Here is a 17,670-nt window from a genome sequence, read left to right on the forward strand (position 1 = left end):
TTTTTTATATATATATATATATATATATATATATATTAAAAAAACCTGGTTACCTACCTTTCGTTAACTGTTATTCTTCGAGATGTGTTGCTCATGTCCAATTCATTCTAGGTGTGTGCACATCCATGTGTATAGTTGGAGATTTCTGTCTTAGCAGTATCTGTAAGGTCAGCTATGGCCATGCTCATGTGCTGGTCTATTAGGTCCTGCCAGCCCTACACCCTCTCAGTTCCTTCTTGCCGGCAACTCCGACAGAGGGGCAGTAGGGTGGGTAATGGAATGGACATGAGCAACACATCTCGAAGAACAACATTTACGAAAAGGTAGGTAACCATTTTTTCTTTTTTGAGTGCGTGCTCATGTCGACTCTGTTCTAGGTGACTCTCAAGCAGTATTCTTGGAGGTGGGTTCGGAGTTTACGGTCTTGCAGCTTGCAGCACTGCTCTAGCGAAGCCAGCATCATCCGAGGCCTTCTGAGTAAGTACGTAATGGGACGTGAACATTGGTGGCCTACAGCTAGGTATGCAATGGGATGACCAGGTGGCCATACAGATACCTGGATAGGCACTTAAGCTAGGAAAGCTGCCGAAGAGGCTTGTGCTCCAGCTGAATGGGTGGTTACGATCGCTGGAAGGTGCACCTTTGCCAGATCCTAGCAGCAGCGAATGCAGGCAGTGATCCAAGAAAAAATTATTTGAGCAGACACCAGACGACCTTTCATCCTGTCAGCCACTGTGACAAACAAGTGCATCGACTTACAAAATGGCTTGGTCCTTTCAAGGTTAGCGCCCTCCTGACATCTAGGGAATGCAACCTACGCTCATCCTCTGATGTATGTGGCTTTGGAAAAAAATAAGTAAGTAAATGTCCTGGCCCGTATGAAACTGAGGCCCACCTTGGGCAGGAAAGCTGGGTGCAGCCACAGCTGGACTTGTCTTTGTAAAAGACTGTATAGGGCAGTTTTGAGGTAAGCACCCTAATCTCAAAGACCCTGCAGGCAGATGTTATTGCAACCAAGAAAACAACTTCCCAGGAAAGGAAGAGAGAGCAGGAAGCCAGAGGCTTGAAGGGGGAGTCCCGTGAGCCATGACAGCACAAGATTCAGGTCCCACAAAGGGACAGGGTCCCTGACATGTGGGTATAGGCACTCGAGGCCCTTAAGGAATCTGGCAGTCACGTCCTGGGCGAAAACCAGTCTCCCCTTGAGAGGCGGATAGAAGACCGAGTTAGTGGCCAAGGGGACCTTGTTAGATGAAAGGGACAGGCCTTGGAACTTGAGATCCAGAAGGTAGTCCAGAATTAACTGCAGCGAGGCCTGCTTGGGCCGAATGCCTTTATCCGACGTCCAATAGACAAACCGCTTCCATTCGGCCAGGTAGGTAGCTCTGATGGAGGGTTTTCTGCTACCCAACAGGACCTGTTGGACACCAGACAAGCACACTCCTGCTCCTCTGCATTTAACAATGCAGCAGCCAAGTCATCAGGTGCAGCACAGCCAGGTTTAGCTGTAGAAGACTGCCATGGTTTTGGCAGGTCCAGCCTGAGCGGTAGCTGTAACAGAGCAGTCACAAGAGGTCCAGCAGCATGCCAAACAAGTACTGGCGTGTCCAAGCTGGCACTATGAGGATCACCTTCGTCCAGTCCAGCTTGATCTTCATGAGGATTCTGTGAATTAACAGCACTGGGGGGAAGGTGTACAATGGAGCCCCCGACCACCGGAGCAGAAAAGCATCCAAGAGGGAGCCTCTGAATACAGCAGAAAACATGGTATTTCCTGCTCTGCCTGGATGTAAACAGGTCCCGGGGAGTCCCCCACCTTTGGAAGATGATGCTGACCACTTCCGGATGGAGGGACCTAGAGGTGAAAGTAAGCCAGTACGGACCGCACCGGCTCCGCGGCCGGGATTTAAAGGGTTCTGGGTTCCTCAGCGGGGCTGGGGCTGGGATTTAAAGGGCTTAGGGCTCCCAGGCACAGCCAGTGCCCCAGGGCCTTTAAATCTTGAGAGGCCACGCCATTTCCGGTTGAGGCCACGCCCCTTCAGGACTCCGTCAGTACCAGTAAGTCCTGTAAGTTACTTTCATCCCTGGAGGAACCGCTCATGATGAGACGAGACGGTCCTGCTGAGTCGATCTGCCAAGGCGTTCCTGGACCCAGGGAGGTGTTTGGCTATGAGATGGATGTCATGTTGTTCACAGAAGTCCCAGAGCCTGAGGATTTTTTGGCAAAGGACAGACGACCTTGCTTGTTGATACAGTACATAGCCACTGTATTGTCCGTAAGGACCTAGACCATCCTGCTTCTTATGTGAGGTAGGAAGGCTTGGCAGCCCAGGCAAACCGTTCTGAACTCCCTGACGATGTGTAGGGAGTGATCATGACTCAACCAAATGACCTTGCATGCTGAAATCGCCCAGGTGGGCTCCCCACCTCAGGTCTGAGGCATCGGAGACGAGGGTCATCGGAGCCTCAAAGGGAATCCCCTCCAACGCCAATGCAGGATTCTGCCACCATGCAAGTGAAGACAGGATGTGGTCCAGGACCTTGACTGCTGGTCCACACTATATCTGTTGGGGACGTAGACCAGTGCCAGCCACACCTGCAGGGGCCTGAGGGTGCAGGCTGTAACCTGAAGATATTACGTTAAGCATCCAGTGGTCTGAGGTCAGCCATAATCAGGCTGAATGGAAGGGTTACAGGTGGTTGAGGAAAGAGTAGGAGTGTGGATCCTGGGATGTGACTGGGGCACCGTCTTCAACCACACACTCAAAATACCTGCTTCTGGCCTCCTTGGTTCCTGGAAGGGCCACACTGAACAGACAAACAGGAAGACAACAGATATTGCTGCTTAGACCACTTGTCTCTATCCTTTCTCCTGTAGGTGTTCAGCCAGGGAATTCCTAGGACCTAGACTGGGGAGGCGGAGAACGGAATGACTTTCTGGCCTGCTGAGGGGTATGAAGGCCAAAGGAGCGGAGGGTGGCACAGGAGTTTTTAAGGCCAGGGAGACTTGCATCCGTGAGCTCAGAGAAGAGCCCTGCCCCCTCAAACAGGAGGCCCTGAATGGTGGCCTGCATCTCCTGCGATAACCTGGAGGACTTCAACCAGGAGCTGCACCTCATGACTACCATAGAGGCAACCACCCTGGCTGGCAAGTCTGTAGTGTCCCCCGCCACATGGAAGGCCCCTCTAGCCACTGCTGTCCCTTCTTCCACTAAAGCAGCAAACTCCTGGTCTCGGTCTTGTGGGAATGCCTCCTTGAATTTGCTAAGGGAGTCCCACAGATTAAAATTGTACCTGCCTAACAGGGTCTGGTGGTTAGACACCTGAAATTGCAGGCTGTCTGTTGAATAAATTTTCCTGTCAAACACGTCCAGTCTCTTGGTGTCTTTGTTTTTTGGCATGCCACTGACTTGGCCCTCTCTGTCCTTTTCATTAATAGCAGACACAACCAGTGACGCCGCTGGAGGGTGTGCATACAGATATTCAAACTCTTTTGCAGGGACATAGTACTTCTTTTTTGCCTTCTTAGAAGTAGGCGGAATGGAAGAGGGGGTCTTCCACAGCTATGTGGCATTCTTAAGGACCCTTGGGTGAATGGGCAGCGCGACCTGGGTTGGGGTGGAGGAGGATATAACATTAAAAGAGGTCGGATTCCTCCACAAACAATTTTCAAGTTCAGATTGATACCCACCCTTTTCAGGAGGGCCTGGTGCTCCTTGAAGTTGTCGGGGGTACTTCCCATTTGTGAGGGACTCACCATCACTTTGTCCAGAGACAATGAAAACCAGGGGCGGGCGGATTCTCCTTTCCTCTCTGGGAATGGTTTCTTATGCACTGAAGCCTGCTGCGCTGCCCCCGCATTGGATTCAGTACCATGTTCCGACTCCAGGGTCGGCAGTGCCAGAGACGGTTTGTCCGAGGTGGCCAGGGAGGAATGGTGGGAATACGGGACTGGCATTACAGGCATACCCCATGGGTTTCAGTATGGCTACTGAGTGGGCCACTATCCCTGCTGCCATGCTGCTGCTGCGGATACCCAAGTGGTCTCGCAAGTCGGTGGCAAATCACCCTTCCTCAGCGAGGGGCTGAACTCCTTGTCTGACTTGGACCACTGCCTTTCCAGTGATCAGGGCGGAGCCGTCGATGCCCAAGTCTGCCGACTGACCCTGGTCAATAGTGAGTGAGATGAGGGTGAGGATCAGTGCCTATCCGATGAGCAGTACTGGGGAGTACCAGTGCTGTGGTAGCAAGTGATCCCGCCATGGTAGGGCCTGATGTCTGCGAGACCACTGAAGCTAGCAGTTCTCAACTGGGAGTCCACAGCCCCCTGGGGTCCATGAGCCCTTTCAGGGGGTGCTACAGAGCCCCACAGCTGAAACTCGGTGCCAAGAGCCCCAGCGCTGAAGCTGGGAGCAGCTTGGGCCCAAAGCCACTGTCCATCCCTGCCCCCGAAGCCAGAAGGGCCCTCAAGTGGATATCCCGCCCCTTTTGGGTTCTAGGGCAAAAGCTGGCAGGAGGGGGTTATTATTATTATTATTATAATTATAATAGATTCTGCATTGGTCCTTTCTATGGGACTCCCTGAAGCACTTCAAACAGCTGTTATGGGGGGTTATTAATAGGCACCCACCTGTTGCATGATGAGCTTGGTTAGAAGCCGGGGGAACAGGGTCTGCCCCTCTCCAGGGCAAAGTCCCAGCCGGGACTCCAACTACCTAACACTTAACTTAATGGCTAACTAAGTACCTACAAACTATAAACAAAGACAGACAGACAATGGGTTGTAAAGAACCGCTAACGCTTTTGCAGTGCAAGATGAGGTGCTCGGACCAACCGTCATGGGCAGTAAGAAGGAACTGAGAGGGCGTAGGGCTGGCAGCGCCTAATACACTAGCGCACGAATGTGACATTCAAGGGGGCACCACAGCCAACCCTATGGATACCGCTAAGGCGAAAAACTCCAATGACTGTGCATGTGGGCATGCACACATCTAGAATGGAATCAAATATGAGCAAGCACTCAAAGAAGAACAAGAAAATATTGAGTATATAGGTGAAATAAAAAGTGTAGTCATCAAGTTGCACAACTCTTGTAGTTTCCAATCACAAATAGCAACACACACAAATCAAATATAATTAAGCATAGTGCTATATTAAGACAAGGTAAAAGGCTAATTTTAGTCACACAAAAATATTAAAATTTCAAGCTATGACTCCCAAAACAGCCACAATCCTACCCCTTGCACACAGTTTATTCTACACAGTATTAACTTTAGTGCATTAACTGAGGCTCTGTTTATTCCAAAGTAAGTTGGGCCTAGATTCTGCAGCAAAGTCCCTGGACTCAGCAATATCCCTACCAATTCTACAGTAGCCAGAGTTGTAATTTAAATGGTGGTTTTGAATTAAATATAAAAATGAATACAGTCAGCATAGTAACTTGTGTTGATATTAAATCCAATTTATTTTACCATGCATTTTTATTTTCTGTATGATGCAGATTTTTGCACTGATGACACATAACTACACCTTAGGGCAGTGGTTTTCAAACTGTGGGTCACGACCCAGTACTGTCTCACAGAATGTAAGGCACTAGCTCACAGCAGCTGTGGTCAGCACTGCTGATCAAGCCATTAAAAGTCCCGTCGACAGTGCTGCCCAGCTAAGGCAGGCTAGTCCCTACGTGTTCCAACACCGTGCTGCACCATGGAAGCAGCCTGCAGTAGGTCCAGCTCCCAGGCAGGGGAGCCACGGGGCTCCACGCACTGTACCTGCTCCAAGCACTGGCTCTGCACACTGATTGGCTGGTTCCCAGCCCTGAGCCCACCCCCAAAAACCCAGAGCTCCCTCCTGCACCCCAAACCCCTCATCCCCGGCCTCATCCCAGAGTCTGCACCCCCAGCCCAAAGCCCTGCCCCCCAAATCACTGGGCCATCCCCCTCCAACACCCTGAACCCCTCACACCTGGTCCCACCCTGCAGCCCTCACCCCTGCCCCCAACCCTCTACCCCAGCCTGAGCCTCTCCCACACCCAAATCCCTCATCCCCAGTTCCGTTGGGTCATGGGCATCAACAATTTTCTTCAACTGGATCACCAGAAAAAAAAGTTTGAAAACCACTGCCTTAGATAATATCAGGGGCAGGAAGAGGAAGTAAAGGTTTTGGTAGCTAGGGCTCAGATCACCTAGAAAGGAAGTTTTGGACTATGCAATAAGCATATTTGCTAGGCATTTCTGCCTAGACAATCAGCAGTGAAATAATACTGACATTTAAGTTGTCTTTAGTGTTAAATTAAAAAGCCACTGAGGTAAAGGGGGAATTCGTAACTCATAGCTATTGTTTCAGACAGTCTGCGGACTCAAGAAGATAATACTGCACAGCATTCATGTTTTCAAGGCTATTCTCACAACCATAACATATTTCTTTTTAAATGAAAAATTAGATTCTGGAGCAAAATTCTGCAGTAACGGGACTTCCAGAGCCAATTCCACACCTTTGAAATTGCTTAATATACAGGTCCCTCTTAGTAGTACAGTTGGTCCAAACCTTTGTTGCAACCTCCCACCCCCCAGTGGCTTGGCAGCGAAGTCACCCACCACCAACCTGAATCCCTTCACTCCCTGCAGCCTTCTCCTTTCTTCTGTCATGTAACTTTTTTTGTTCTTTCTCCTTGTCATCTTTTCTTTCCTATTGTTTTCTGTTCTTTTACATGTTTTTGCTGATTTCTCCTCACCCACTTCATTCCCCATTCTCTTTGGTAGCTGTAATCACCTTCCCCATTCCCCAACAGGCTACATGTTTCTGGAGGTATAGGACCATATAAGGCTGAGGCAAGTACCATGAGAGCAAAGAGAAGAAACTTGAAGTGATATGGCTGCTGCCTGAGCCTGCAGCCTTGAATTGTGATCTGTTCCAGCAGTCAGATACATCATGAGCCACAGTGGGAGCAGGGGAAGAAGGTGGGAGGGTTTTTGAGGAGCCATCTTCAGCAGCCTCTTTGGATAACTTCACAAAAGAGTTAACCTGGGCTCTTATTCAGGTGTTGCCATTAACCTGGCTCTCCATCCACACACACAAACTTTTGACCCAAGTTCTGTGGTACTCTCAGTCAGCCCTACTTGGCCCATTCTGAGACACAGACTAACACCCAAGAGAGGCTTTCATTTGGGCAGTTAACCCTTCACTATCCAGGAGGATGCAGGTTAAGCAACTCAAGTTCTGATAGTCCTCCAAAGAACCTTCCCACAATTCCTCTTATGCCCAGGACAGAAGTTTGCCCACAACCACAGAGTGGCTCAGCTTACTGCAGCACAAAGAATCATGGGATATGCCCCAAGAAGGCCTAGCACCTAACATAGGTGAATTCAGTATCAATGAGGACACTGTAACTTGACTTTGGTTTATAGTGAGGCTGCTCACCTTGCATTAGGCTAACCCAGGTCCTGATGACTCAAGTAACTTTGCAGTGAAGATATATACTTTGTAGCATGCATACGGAATGGGGGAGTCACCGGGGCTGTTAAGGTGTCCTACAACTCCCTTCCCTCTCAATCATCCTTGGTTAGGTAATACTCCCTTAATACACGTTTTACACAGTGAAGAAATGCCTGAAGTGTATATGGTCAGAGAAAATGGTGCCGCTGCTGACAAACAGAAAGATTCTTCTGATGCATTCATGTGGAAACAGATGAGAATGCTTCCACGGAACCCGTAAGTAGTAATGAAGGAGAAGCGGGATAAGGAACATTCTGATCAGTGGCAACCTAATGACCAGGAAAGGCCAGAGGTGGAGGGAAACTCTCTTTTTTCATTTACATCACCAAGGCAAGTGCTCAATTGCACAGAAGGCAAAGCAACAGCTTCTGATAAACTGCTGCTACTTTTGCCTATCTCAGTCAGACCTGCTCAATTCCAGCTAAGGTTAGAAGACTGAAAAATGCCATATAACTGCTATTTGTCAGTCTAAGTTAAATGAGTTGGTGGTCTCAGTTTAGTCCCACATCAAAAAAAGACACCACTAGGGCTGGGACTGTTTGACACTCTAGTTGGCAGTCTCAAAGCCACCAAGGATAAACGGGCAAGGAAATGTAAATGTAATGTAAACTCCCCTCTTTCCTCCTTGAGGTGTTCCTTTCAGGTAAAGGTACACTGGCAGAGCAGCAAGGGGACTCTTAGGCCTGGTCTACACTACGCATTTAAACCAAATTTAGCAGCGTTAAACCGATTTAACCCTGCACCCGTCCACACAACAAGGCCCTTTATATCGATATAAAGGGCTCTTTAAACCGATTTCTGTACTCCTCCCCGACGAGAAGAGTAGCGGTGAAATCGGTATTGCCATGTCGGTTAGGGTTAGTGTGGCCATAAATTGACGGCATTGGCCTCTGGCGGTATCCCACAGTGCACCATTGTGACCACTCTGCGAAAGCAATCTGACTCAGATGACTGGCCAGGTTAGACAGGAAAAGTCCGCGAACTTTTGTAATTTCATTTTCCTGTTCTTGACCCAGCATGCGAGCTCTGATCAGCATGGGTGGCGATGCAGTCCCAAATCCAAAAAGGCTCCAGCATGGACTGTACAGGACGTACTGGATCTGATCGGCTGTATGGGGAACAAATCTGTTCTAATCAGAGCTCCATTACCGAAAGACGAAAATGACAAGCATTGAAAAAATTCTCCAGGCTCGTTGTACAAGTCCACAGCCACAGTGCTGTGTGATAAGCATAATGAAGCTAAATAATCAAATGGACGCTCATGGAGGAAGGGAGGGGTACCTGAGGACTCAGCTATCCACAGTCCCCAGCAAAGTCTCCAATAAGCATTTGCATTCTTGGCTGAGCTCCCAATGCCTGAAAGGTCAAACACCATTTTCACGTGGTTTCAGGGGTAAGTCGTCAATTTACACCCTTCCCTCCCCCGAAGAAAAGGGGGGAAAAACGGTTTCTCAGGCCTTTTTCAGGTCACCCTTATGTCTTACTGCATCTGCTAGGATAGACGCGCCGTTGCTTGCAGCGCTGAAACCAGCATCCCCTTGCCCGTGGCAGACGGTACAATATGACTGCATCATTGTCATTCATCAGCCCATGTGAGTGTTTGGTGCGCCTTCGGTAAAAATGGAATGACTCCCGTCATTTCCCGGCAGACGGTACAGACGGCTGGCACAACTGTCTTCATCATAGCAATGGAGACTGAGCTCCATCAGGCCCCTATCCCCACCCTTCTGTCTAAAGGAAGAGTCTGTACTGCAGTCTCTGGGATATCCTAGCAGCGGTAGAGAGTGGCGCTCTCTCCCTGCCAGATATAATGTCCTGCTGGCTATCATTAGCAGCTGGAGGGCTGCCTCCCCTCATTTTTATACTAAAAAGTCAGTGTTTCTTATTCTTGCATTCTTTATTACTTCATCACACAAATGGGGGGACACTGCCACGGTAGCCCAGGAGGACTGGGGGAGGAGGGAAGCAACAGGTGAGGTTGTTGCAGAGGCACCCCCTAGAATGGGATGAGGCTCATCATTTCTGCGGGATCTCTGGGGCTCTGACACGGAGCAGCTGTGCTCTCTGGTTCTCTAGTACACTTGCACCATATTCTGGGCAGGACTGACTCTATTTTTAGACAAAACATAAAGAAGGGAATGACCCGGGCAGTCATTCCCATTTTTGTCCATGTGCCTCTGGCCGACTTCAGCGAGGCCACCAGGAACACCCATGACAGCAACAGACGGTACAGAACGACTGATAACCGTCATCTCATCGCCAATTTACAATGGCACGGCAGACGGTGCAACAGGGATGGTAACCGTCTCTGCTACCTTGCAAAGGCAAATGAATGCTGCTGTGTAGCACTGCAGTACCGCCTCTATCAGCAGCATCCAGTACACATATATGGTGACAGTGACAAAAGGCAAAACGGGCTCCATGGTTGCCATGGTATGGCATCTGCCAGGGCAATCCAGGGAAAAAGGGCGCAAAATGATTGTCTGCCGTTGCTTTCATGGAGGAAGGATTGAGTGATGACATTTACCCAGAATCACCCGTGACACTGTTTTTGCACTGGGATCTCAACCCAGAATTACGATGGCAGGGGAGACTGTGGAAACTATGGGATAGCTATGGGATAGCTACCCAGAGTGCAACGCTCCAGAAATTGACGCTAGCCTCGGTACATGGACGCACACCACCGAATTAATGTGCTTGTGTGGCCGTGTGCACTCAACTTAATATAATCTGTTTTATAAAACCGGTTTATGTAAAATCGGAATAATCCAGTAGTGTAGACATACCCTTACACTCACACTTGGATATGCCAAAACTATACTGTGAATAAATTCAGAACTTCAGTCTCCAGGGTTTATGATCTGGCATCTTCCACTAGGTAAAAGTTTACACAAAAATTTAAAGGAACACTAGATGAATAGTTCTAATTCAGTGTTATAAAACCATCTGACAAGCTCTTAAATAGTGGCTTTAAAAAAAAAAATCTTAAATAACTTCATCAATATACACTAACTTACTAACAGGCCTTGAACAAATTTCACAACAAAAATTTTTCATAAATATCACTAAGTACTAAATGTAGATTTATGTACAATTTATGAAAAGTTTTTGCACAGTACAGCACTTATGAGCAAGTAGTATGTATACCCTTTTGTAACCTTCAAGATATGTTGACTAATAAGCTTTCGTAATGACCAGGACAAAAAAGGCCATTGGTAATTAATAAACAAAAACCTCTGCAATATAAAGGAGCTTGCACAAATGAGTATTATACTGTCTTAGTGGAATTTTGTAGACACAAAAATTCATGTTGAATTAAAATGCTGAAAGTTTTTATAACCTATAGAACATAAGATGTTCAACTTATGAAAATTATATATTTAAAAATCCTTACAGATTAAAAGGTTATTCAAAGATTATAAATTAGAAAAAAATGTAATTTTTCTCTTTTCTGTTTCATGTGTATGGCACACAGTTAAACAAAACAAACTCATTTTTGTTACTGAGACATACTATTTTAAGAGATGTATCAATATGTTCCTGACATGTCTGTTGATCCTTCTTGTTGATATTTCTGTCTTCAGGGAAATATTCTGTTATCATGCATGGCTGTTTCTACATCTCAAATAGAATTTCATATAAGAAAACTGTTTCAGCGTATCGTGCAACTCCAGCGGAGTAGGTTTTGCCAGTGCTGTCTGTGCGGACAACTTGTCAATGTAAAAATATCCAAAATTCCAGCATATGAAAACAAACTTCATTCCAAGTAGAGGGTCACTGTATTCCGAACTGCATTTTGCTCATAATTCATTTAAACAATTTAAGTCTCTCATTCCACTTTATGGTAAATAGCATTCACTGTATTAGTCCAAACTAGAAAACCCCTGTGTGCTCATATAAGGCTCAAAACCAGCAGGAAATAGGAATTTCAATGTGCTAGTAGGCAGGCAGTGAAGAACCCATTTAGGACAACTTCGCCCTATTTGCCATCAGCGTGATAGCCACGGAGAGTCAACTGCAGGGAAACAAGTTGGGGATGGAGGACATTAGTACTGTCACACCAATGGAGGTGTGACTAGTAGACCTACATGTACCAAATACCAGTGACCTAAGGTCAATGCTGAAGGGGAGAGCAAGCTGCTTCTTCCCCCATATGAGCCAACTCACAAGCTTCAGTTTACCCGTGGCCAAGCAAAACCTTTTCAATTCAGGTTCTGCTCTATTTCACAGGATTAGACCCTATAAAAACAAGTTTTACAGTTTTTGTAAAATCATTCGCTTCTATTACAGCATTGCTAAGTGGCAAAAACAAGGCTACTAAGACACTCTCTTTAACAGCCCGTTTCTGTAGACTTCTGCCTTTTTTTTTTTTTTTTTTGAAGTAGTTTTGGGAAGAATTTTCTTATGCCCAAAAAGGAATTTTTTCAGGTTTTGTACAATTCTTCTGGTTTATAAAAGTTAAGTATTATAGGTAGAGCTCTGACAGTGATGGTTTTGTGTCTGCACTATCTGGGTGATGGCACAGGGCCTTGTACATTCAGGGTCTTATCACACAACTAATCTTTTAGCAATATTGTCAAATTCATCTTTAGGGCAATACCATTGGTGTCAATAATTACACCAAGGAAAAACTGCCCAAATAGGTGTAAACAGATCACATTAATCACTCACTCACCTCTTCTCTTCTCTCTTCTGCAGAAGGAACTTTAAGTTCTCGTGCTGTGTCATCCTTAGGGTCAAACAAGTATATGTAATCTGAAGAATAGCTAACAAGGATCTCCTGCCCATCTTCACTGTAGCATAGAGATGTTACCCGGCAGGATTTGTTATTGAGGTGGGGAGGAACAAAACGTGCAACCATTCCTGTAGTGCCCCGACCAGCATAATTACCTAAAACAATTTAAAAAAAAAATGTGCAAACTATAACACATTTTCAGTATTGTTACCAAAACAGCCAAAATAGTATGAATTATAGCTAGAGAAATACTAAATATGGCACAAATAAGCAACAAGTCAGATCTAGTAAATACTTTATTTTGGTACTTTAACCTTTCTCTATTAATGTACATGCAAGATTACTGTGTTCTATAACATATCACTTGTCACTGTGTATCTGTAACACTTACTGGGAACAGAATGTTATCAATACTAAAAATATTTACAATACAAACCAATAATTCAAATTACCATATCCAATTAGAGAAGGGATCTAGAAGATACTCCCTTCAATGTTTAAGGTCATATCACTATGTACACACACTTATCTAAAAACATGTGGCATATGTGGTGATGATATTCCTTTGAAATTTCAAAACATAAATTGCATTTCTCCTTTGACCAGCTCCTCTATGCTTTTACACACTAATCAATCTCCACTGAAACGATTTATAACCATCCAAACCTCTGAATGGATTTAAAATAATCTCTTTTACAAATCATTCACAGACCTCTCTTTTTTCTGCCATGTATGGATTTCTCTCCAAAACTAAAATGGCTTGCAATTGACAATATTCAGTACTAGAATAATGACAAGTTCAGCGTGTACTGTCTCAACGTATCTGTGATAATAATGGATTCTTTATACCACAGCAGATGAGCTAGACATCTGCTTTTAAATGATACACACCATTTGCTTCCAGTCCTGGTGTGCCAGCCCTTAAAATCACTATATTCTGCACAGAAAAATTATATAAAATGTCTAATGTTTGTCATTTTCCCTCTCTCCCTTACAGGTCCATACAGCTGAATTCAAAACAAAGGCAACAACGCTTTGAAGACAGAGAAATTGGAAAAAAAAGTTGCAATCAAAAATGAAATTAAAATATTTTTAAAATAAGTTTCTATGAAATGTGGTATTTAACAGTATGATGATATTGTGTAGTATAAAATTTTTATTGACATGAGTTTGGGATGACTGCACTGCCACCTATAAGTACTAGAAAAAATAAATGTATTAGATATGTATATATTACTGTTACTTTGCACGGTGTTTGAGAAATTAAAAGAGACAGTCCCTGCCCTAAAGGCTATTTCCCTGTCAAAGTCTAAGTTTTCTGCTGCCCACTGTTTTGACCATATAGCCATTCATTAACAGGTTATAATTTTTATTTTATTTTTACAGTGAGAAAAAAGTATTTTTCCTACTTCTACCAAAACATCTGAACAAGTTTTCCTCATGATTCTAATGTTTAAAAATAAAAAATCGCTTTGGGCAAAGACCAGGACTAGAAAGTTTCATCCGAATAACTTAAGCTTTCAGAAAGTTCTGAGCAACTGAAAATTGGGTCTTAGAATGAAAACACTTGCCAGATTTGACTATAGATATTGCTACACAATCAAGGTATATTACACATAAGTGCATGTACATAGGCACTCCCCCTTCACTGTCTGTTAGAGGAAAGCAAAAAGTACTTGATTTATCTAGGTACGGACTAGATTCAAGCTTTCATGGTGAGACCCCTACACATGATCCTCATTCAATTTTCACAACAAAGAAATACCCAGGCAGACTATCTGTGGAAGAGAGGAGAGGAAGTGGCAAAGACTTCAGTGCAAACATAAAATGGCTTGTCATGCTGGTTGTCTTAGACATTTGATACCTTTGGGCCTGCAAGCAAACTCTCAAACAACCTGCCACAGTGCCAGTAAGAAGACAGTAGTTTGTTCCTTCTAAACTGACAAAGACCATGCATATCTTACTTCTCATAGAATTCCACAAACCAAAGGCCAGCTTAATTTCCATAATAGTTACATTAGAAATCTCTGTTTCAAGTGTCAGTCACATCCCTAAGGTAAAACAGTTTTATAATTAAACAGTGTATTAAATACTCCAGCCATTGTCTGGCTGTGCTGGAAGGATAGGAGACACTGGATGTGGTTTAATTAGGCCAACTTTATGCTTAAATGTCTGGGAGTACCTGGCAGATAAAAGTGTACAGTTCAAATAATTCCATGATCGTTTCAATACACACCCAAGGGGCTTCTGTCAGCCCTCCCCCTTATTGATCCTGGTCACTAGCCAACCCACTGCTGAGTTCTCACCATCCCCCCTACCCCCACGCTCAAATGAGGCTCTAGGGCGAAGGGGGAATAACTCTTCTATGGAGTAGCTGACATCTGCCACACATTTACATAATGAGTTGTGACATCACAGCATAACTCCTGTTTCATATTTGTCCCAACTAAGCCCCTCAAGTCCCCTGTGCAGAAGGCCAAAAAAAACCACCTCGCATTCGTCAATCTGGCGGTGAGGGAAAATTTCCTTCTCAACCCCTTGAGAAACCAGTGACTAGCGCAATGCCCATAGCGGATCTTGACAACCCCGGTGTTTCACCACTTCCATGGGTGAGAGAGAGGGTGCTGCTCCACCTGATCCAGATTAAAAAAAAGGGCTTTTTCTGCACCAGCATGGACCAATATAGTCCCTCCCTCTCTTCAATCACCTGGGGGGGATAAGTCAGCATTGCCACTCTGACCTCTGCAGCTAGAGCAGAAAGTTACTCCCTGGCTCTCCAGCCCTATAAAGGGGCACATACCTTTTCCAACTAGCCAGATAACAACCCCCACTCTTGAGAGTGAATGATCTCAAAATACATTATCTAAATTTAGAAACTTGGTAATAACTTTAGGCAAATATTTAGGGCAACTAGTATGTCAGGTACAGTGACAACTACTGAGAAGTTAAATATTTGCTATGAGAGTCTGTAAAATTCACAAGATCCCTTTCTGCAAGAAACAAAAGCACTCAAAACATAGGGGTGACATGGATGCATTTAATCTGCATGTCACTGAGATGGTTCCTGCTCTCATCATACAATGCTCCAGCGTGGCTTATTTTTGTAAACAATTACTTGAATAAAGACTGGAACCAGGCTCTGTGTGCTGCATGTTCCAAGAAAGCCCCAGGAAACATTATAGAATTCCATGCACTGCATTTGACCTGCAGGAAATTCTTTGGCCACCTTAATAATAGCATTCACTGTTTATTTGCAAATAATCTTTCAAAATATTTCCCTGCAGGCTTTACTGTACTTTTTAGTAATATCCAATATACAATCTTTTAAAAAAGCCTAGTTCTTACATAAAACTAAGCTTAAGTCATAAACCAGACAAACTAGAACTGTCTGCTGCTAGAAAAGTTTACTTAATGTTTATTTCCCACCTGTTGCTCTTGTGCCAAGCATTCGCCGGTCATATATTCTTACTGAGCTATCAGAACAGCCCACAGCAAGATAATATGGTATTGGAGGACAGATAGCTACAGAGGTGGCAGCACGTCGGCAGTTTATTAAAATATCCTGGAATAAAACAAAGATACTGCACTTACAAAATAGCTCCTAAGCATCTGAAGTAAAATACTACTTTAAAAAAAAAAAAAGATGCAGCCCCACAAGGTACTGCAATCATGTTTATAAGAGAACACGAAATCTGGCCCGATACAGATAGGTAGTAAATGTATTACAGGGAAGAGTTACTGTAATGGACAAAAATGATCAGAGAATGAAAAACAGTATTATCTCAACCTAAAAAAAGCTAACAATTAAGGGTAGAGAAGGCTAATAAATGCTTGGATTTTCTTAAATATAAAGAAACCAGGATGTGAATAGAAAGAATTGCAAATAGGAAGGAAGTGTCTATGCTAATTCAAAAGGATTAGAATAGATTTTATTTATGGGCAGATAATTGGATAGAGGAATGTCATGTAGTAAGAAGTAAGGTAACAAGATTGGGGACCAAAAATAACCAAAGCCTAAAATGGAACACAACGCAGAAAACAGAACAGAAGAGATGGGTACCAAGGGGATTGTAAGCATAACACACATTTTGGGGGGTCAGTTTTTATCCAGATCAGTACCAAACATTTTCTGGAACCCAAACACTATGGATGAAATTAATACTATCCAGGGAGATACGCCAGTGATTAATCTGGTCTAATATGTTCATTACCCCACTATTTTACAGAGGCTGCTCGACAGTTTAAAGTTGCAGCTGAGCTTCCATTATAAGCTCAATTTACACCACCACCTCAAAAGTGCACAAAAAAAAGCTATCATAGCCTCAAGTTTGGAAGGTTAGGTCTAAGGCTAAGGTAGAATTTTTCTGGCTCCATGGGAATTTTTCTACCAAGTTTGAAGTAAACCAAACCAGAGGTTCATAAATGTACCTCAGATGTACAGAGTCCAAACAGCACTCTTTTCTGGCCCCATGGTAATCCCTACCACATGTCTCAGTCAGCTCATCGGGGCCCTCAGAAGCCTTATTAGGGTTCAGATTCTAATATTAATATTATAGCCCTATATTTCTGTCATCTTATTGGAACATTTGGTTCTTACATCTTTACAATCTTGTTTTGCGCAACTTGTTTTGATGCGAGTATCAAACCACCTTACAGTTCCGTCCTCACCGCATGAGAGAAAAGTATAGGGATCATTTGGTACTGTCATAATCTGCAATGAAAAAAATCAGTACCATTAATACTTCAAGAAATAATATAATTTTGGGAATAAAGCCTTTAATATTAGAAAGCAATAATCAGAGGGTAATTTTTAATTGCACTCAAGATTTCTATGAAAATAATCAAAAGTGAAAGATAGTTGAAAATTTAAAACAGTTTGTATTACAGTCATTAAAACAACCTTACAGATAGTCCTCCAGAAGGTGAAATAAGCAATTAAATCCCACAAACACTTACACTGCCTATTGCGTAAATGAGGCACAAACTTGATATTTTCAGTTATTTGATAAATAATTAGCATCTAAAGTGAGAATACAAGACAGGTTCATTTTGTTTTCTATTATGCAGCAAAAGAACATTTTAACATTCTAACCCCAGAGTAGTCACAAACCACAAGAAAATACTTAACAGCACTGTTCCTCCAATCAAGTTGTTTCTTCCATGCAAGATACAGTAATGAACTGAAGCCTATTATTGTTCCCTATCCTGCAATGCATTAATATTTTCTTCACTTTCACTGAATTGTTTTATTACACCATATTGCTGATCTCAGGAAAGCTATCAATGCCTACAAAGATGTAGTGATATTCCAAATAAGGGTGTTCCCAGAAAACTAATCACTGGTCCAGATTCACTTAACAAATCATTCCATAAAATATATAGAACAAGAAGTGCCAAATATTACAGAGCAGAACACCTCTGGTGGGTGAAGGCATGTGAAC

The 17,670-nt window shown here is 44.0% G+C and overlaps 1 protein-coding gene across 1 annotated transcript in view; it reads right to left on the reverse strand.

Annotated features, from left to right (window-relative positions):
- The window catches only part of DCAF6 (DDB1 and CUL4 associated factor 6), a 208,676-nt gene that overhangs the window by 126,803 nt on the left and 64,203 nt on the right, over nt 1-17,670 (reverse strand). Inside the window, exons 5-9 of the mRNA XM_075063452.1 lie at nt 16,827-16,940; nt 15,656-15,791; nt 12,170-12,384; nt 11,008-11,109; nt 1,359-1,665 (exon numbers count right to left, since the gene is read on the reverse strand). Coding sequence (XP_074919553.1) covers nt 1,359-1,665; nt 11,008-11,109; nt 12,170-12,384; nt 15,656-15,791; nt 16,827-16,940 — 874 coding nt within the window. The remainder of the gene's footprint in view (nt 1-1,358; nt 1,666-11,007; nt 11,110-12,169; nt 12,385-15,655; nt 15,792-16,826; nt 16,941-17,670) is intronic.

This window comes from Chelonoidis abingdonii, chromosome 1 (genome assembly GCF_003597395.2).
Source record: "Chelonoidis abingdonii isolate Lonesome George chromosome 1, CheloAbing_2.0, whole genome shotgun sequence".
Taxonomy (NCBI): domain Eukaryota; kingdom Metazoa; phylum Chordata; order Testudines; family Testudinidae; genus Chelonoidis; species Chelonoidis abingdonii.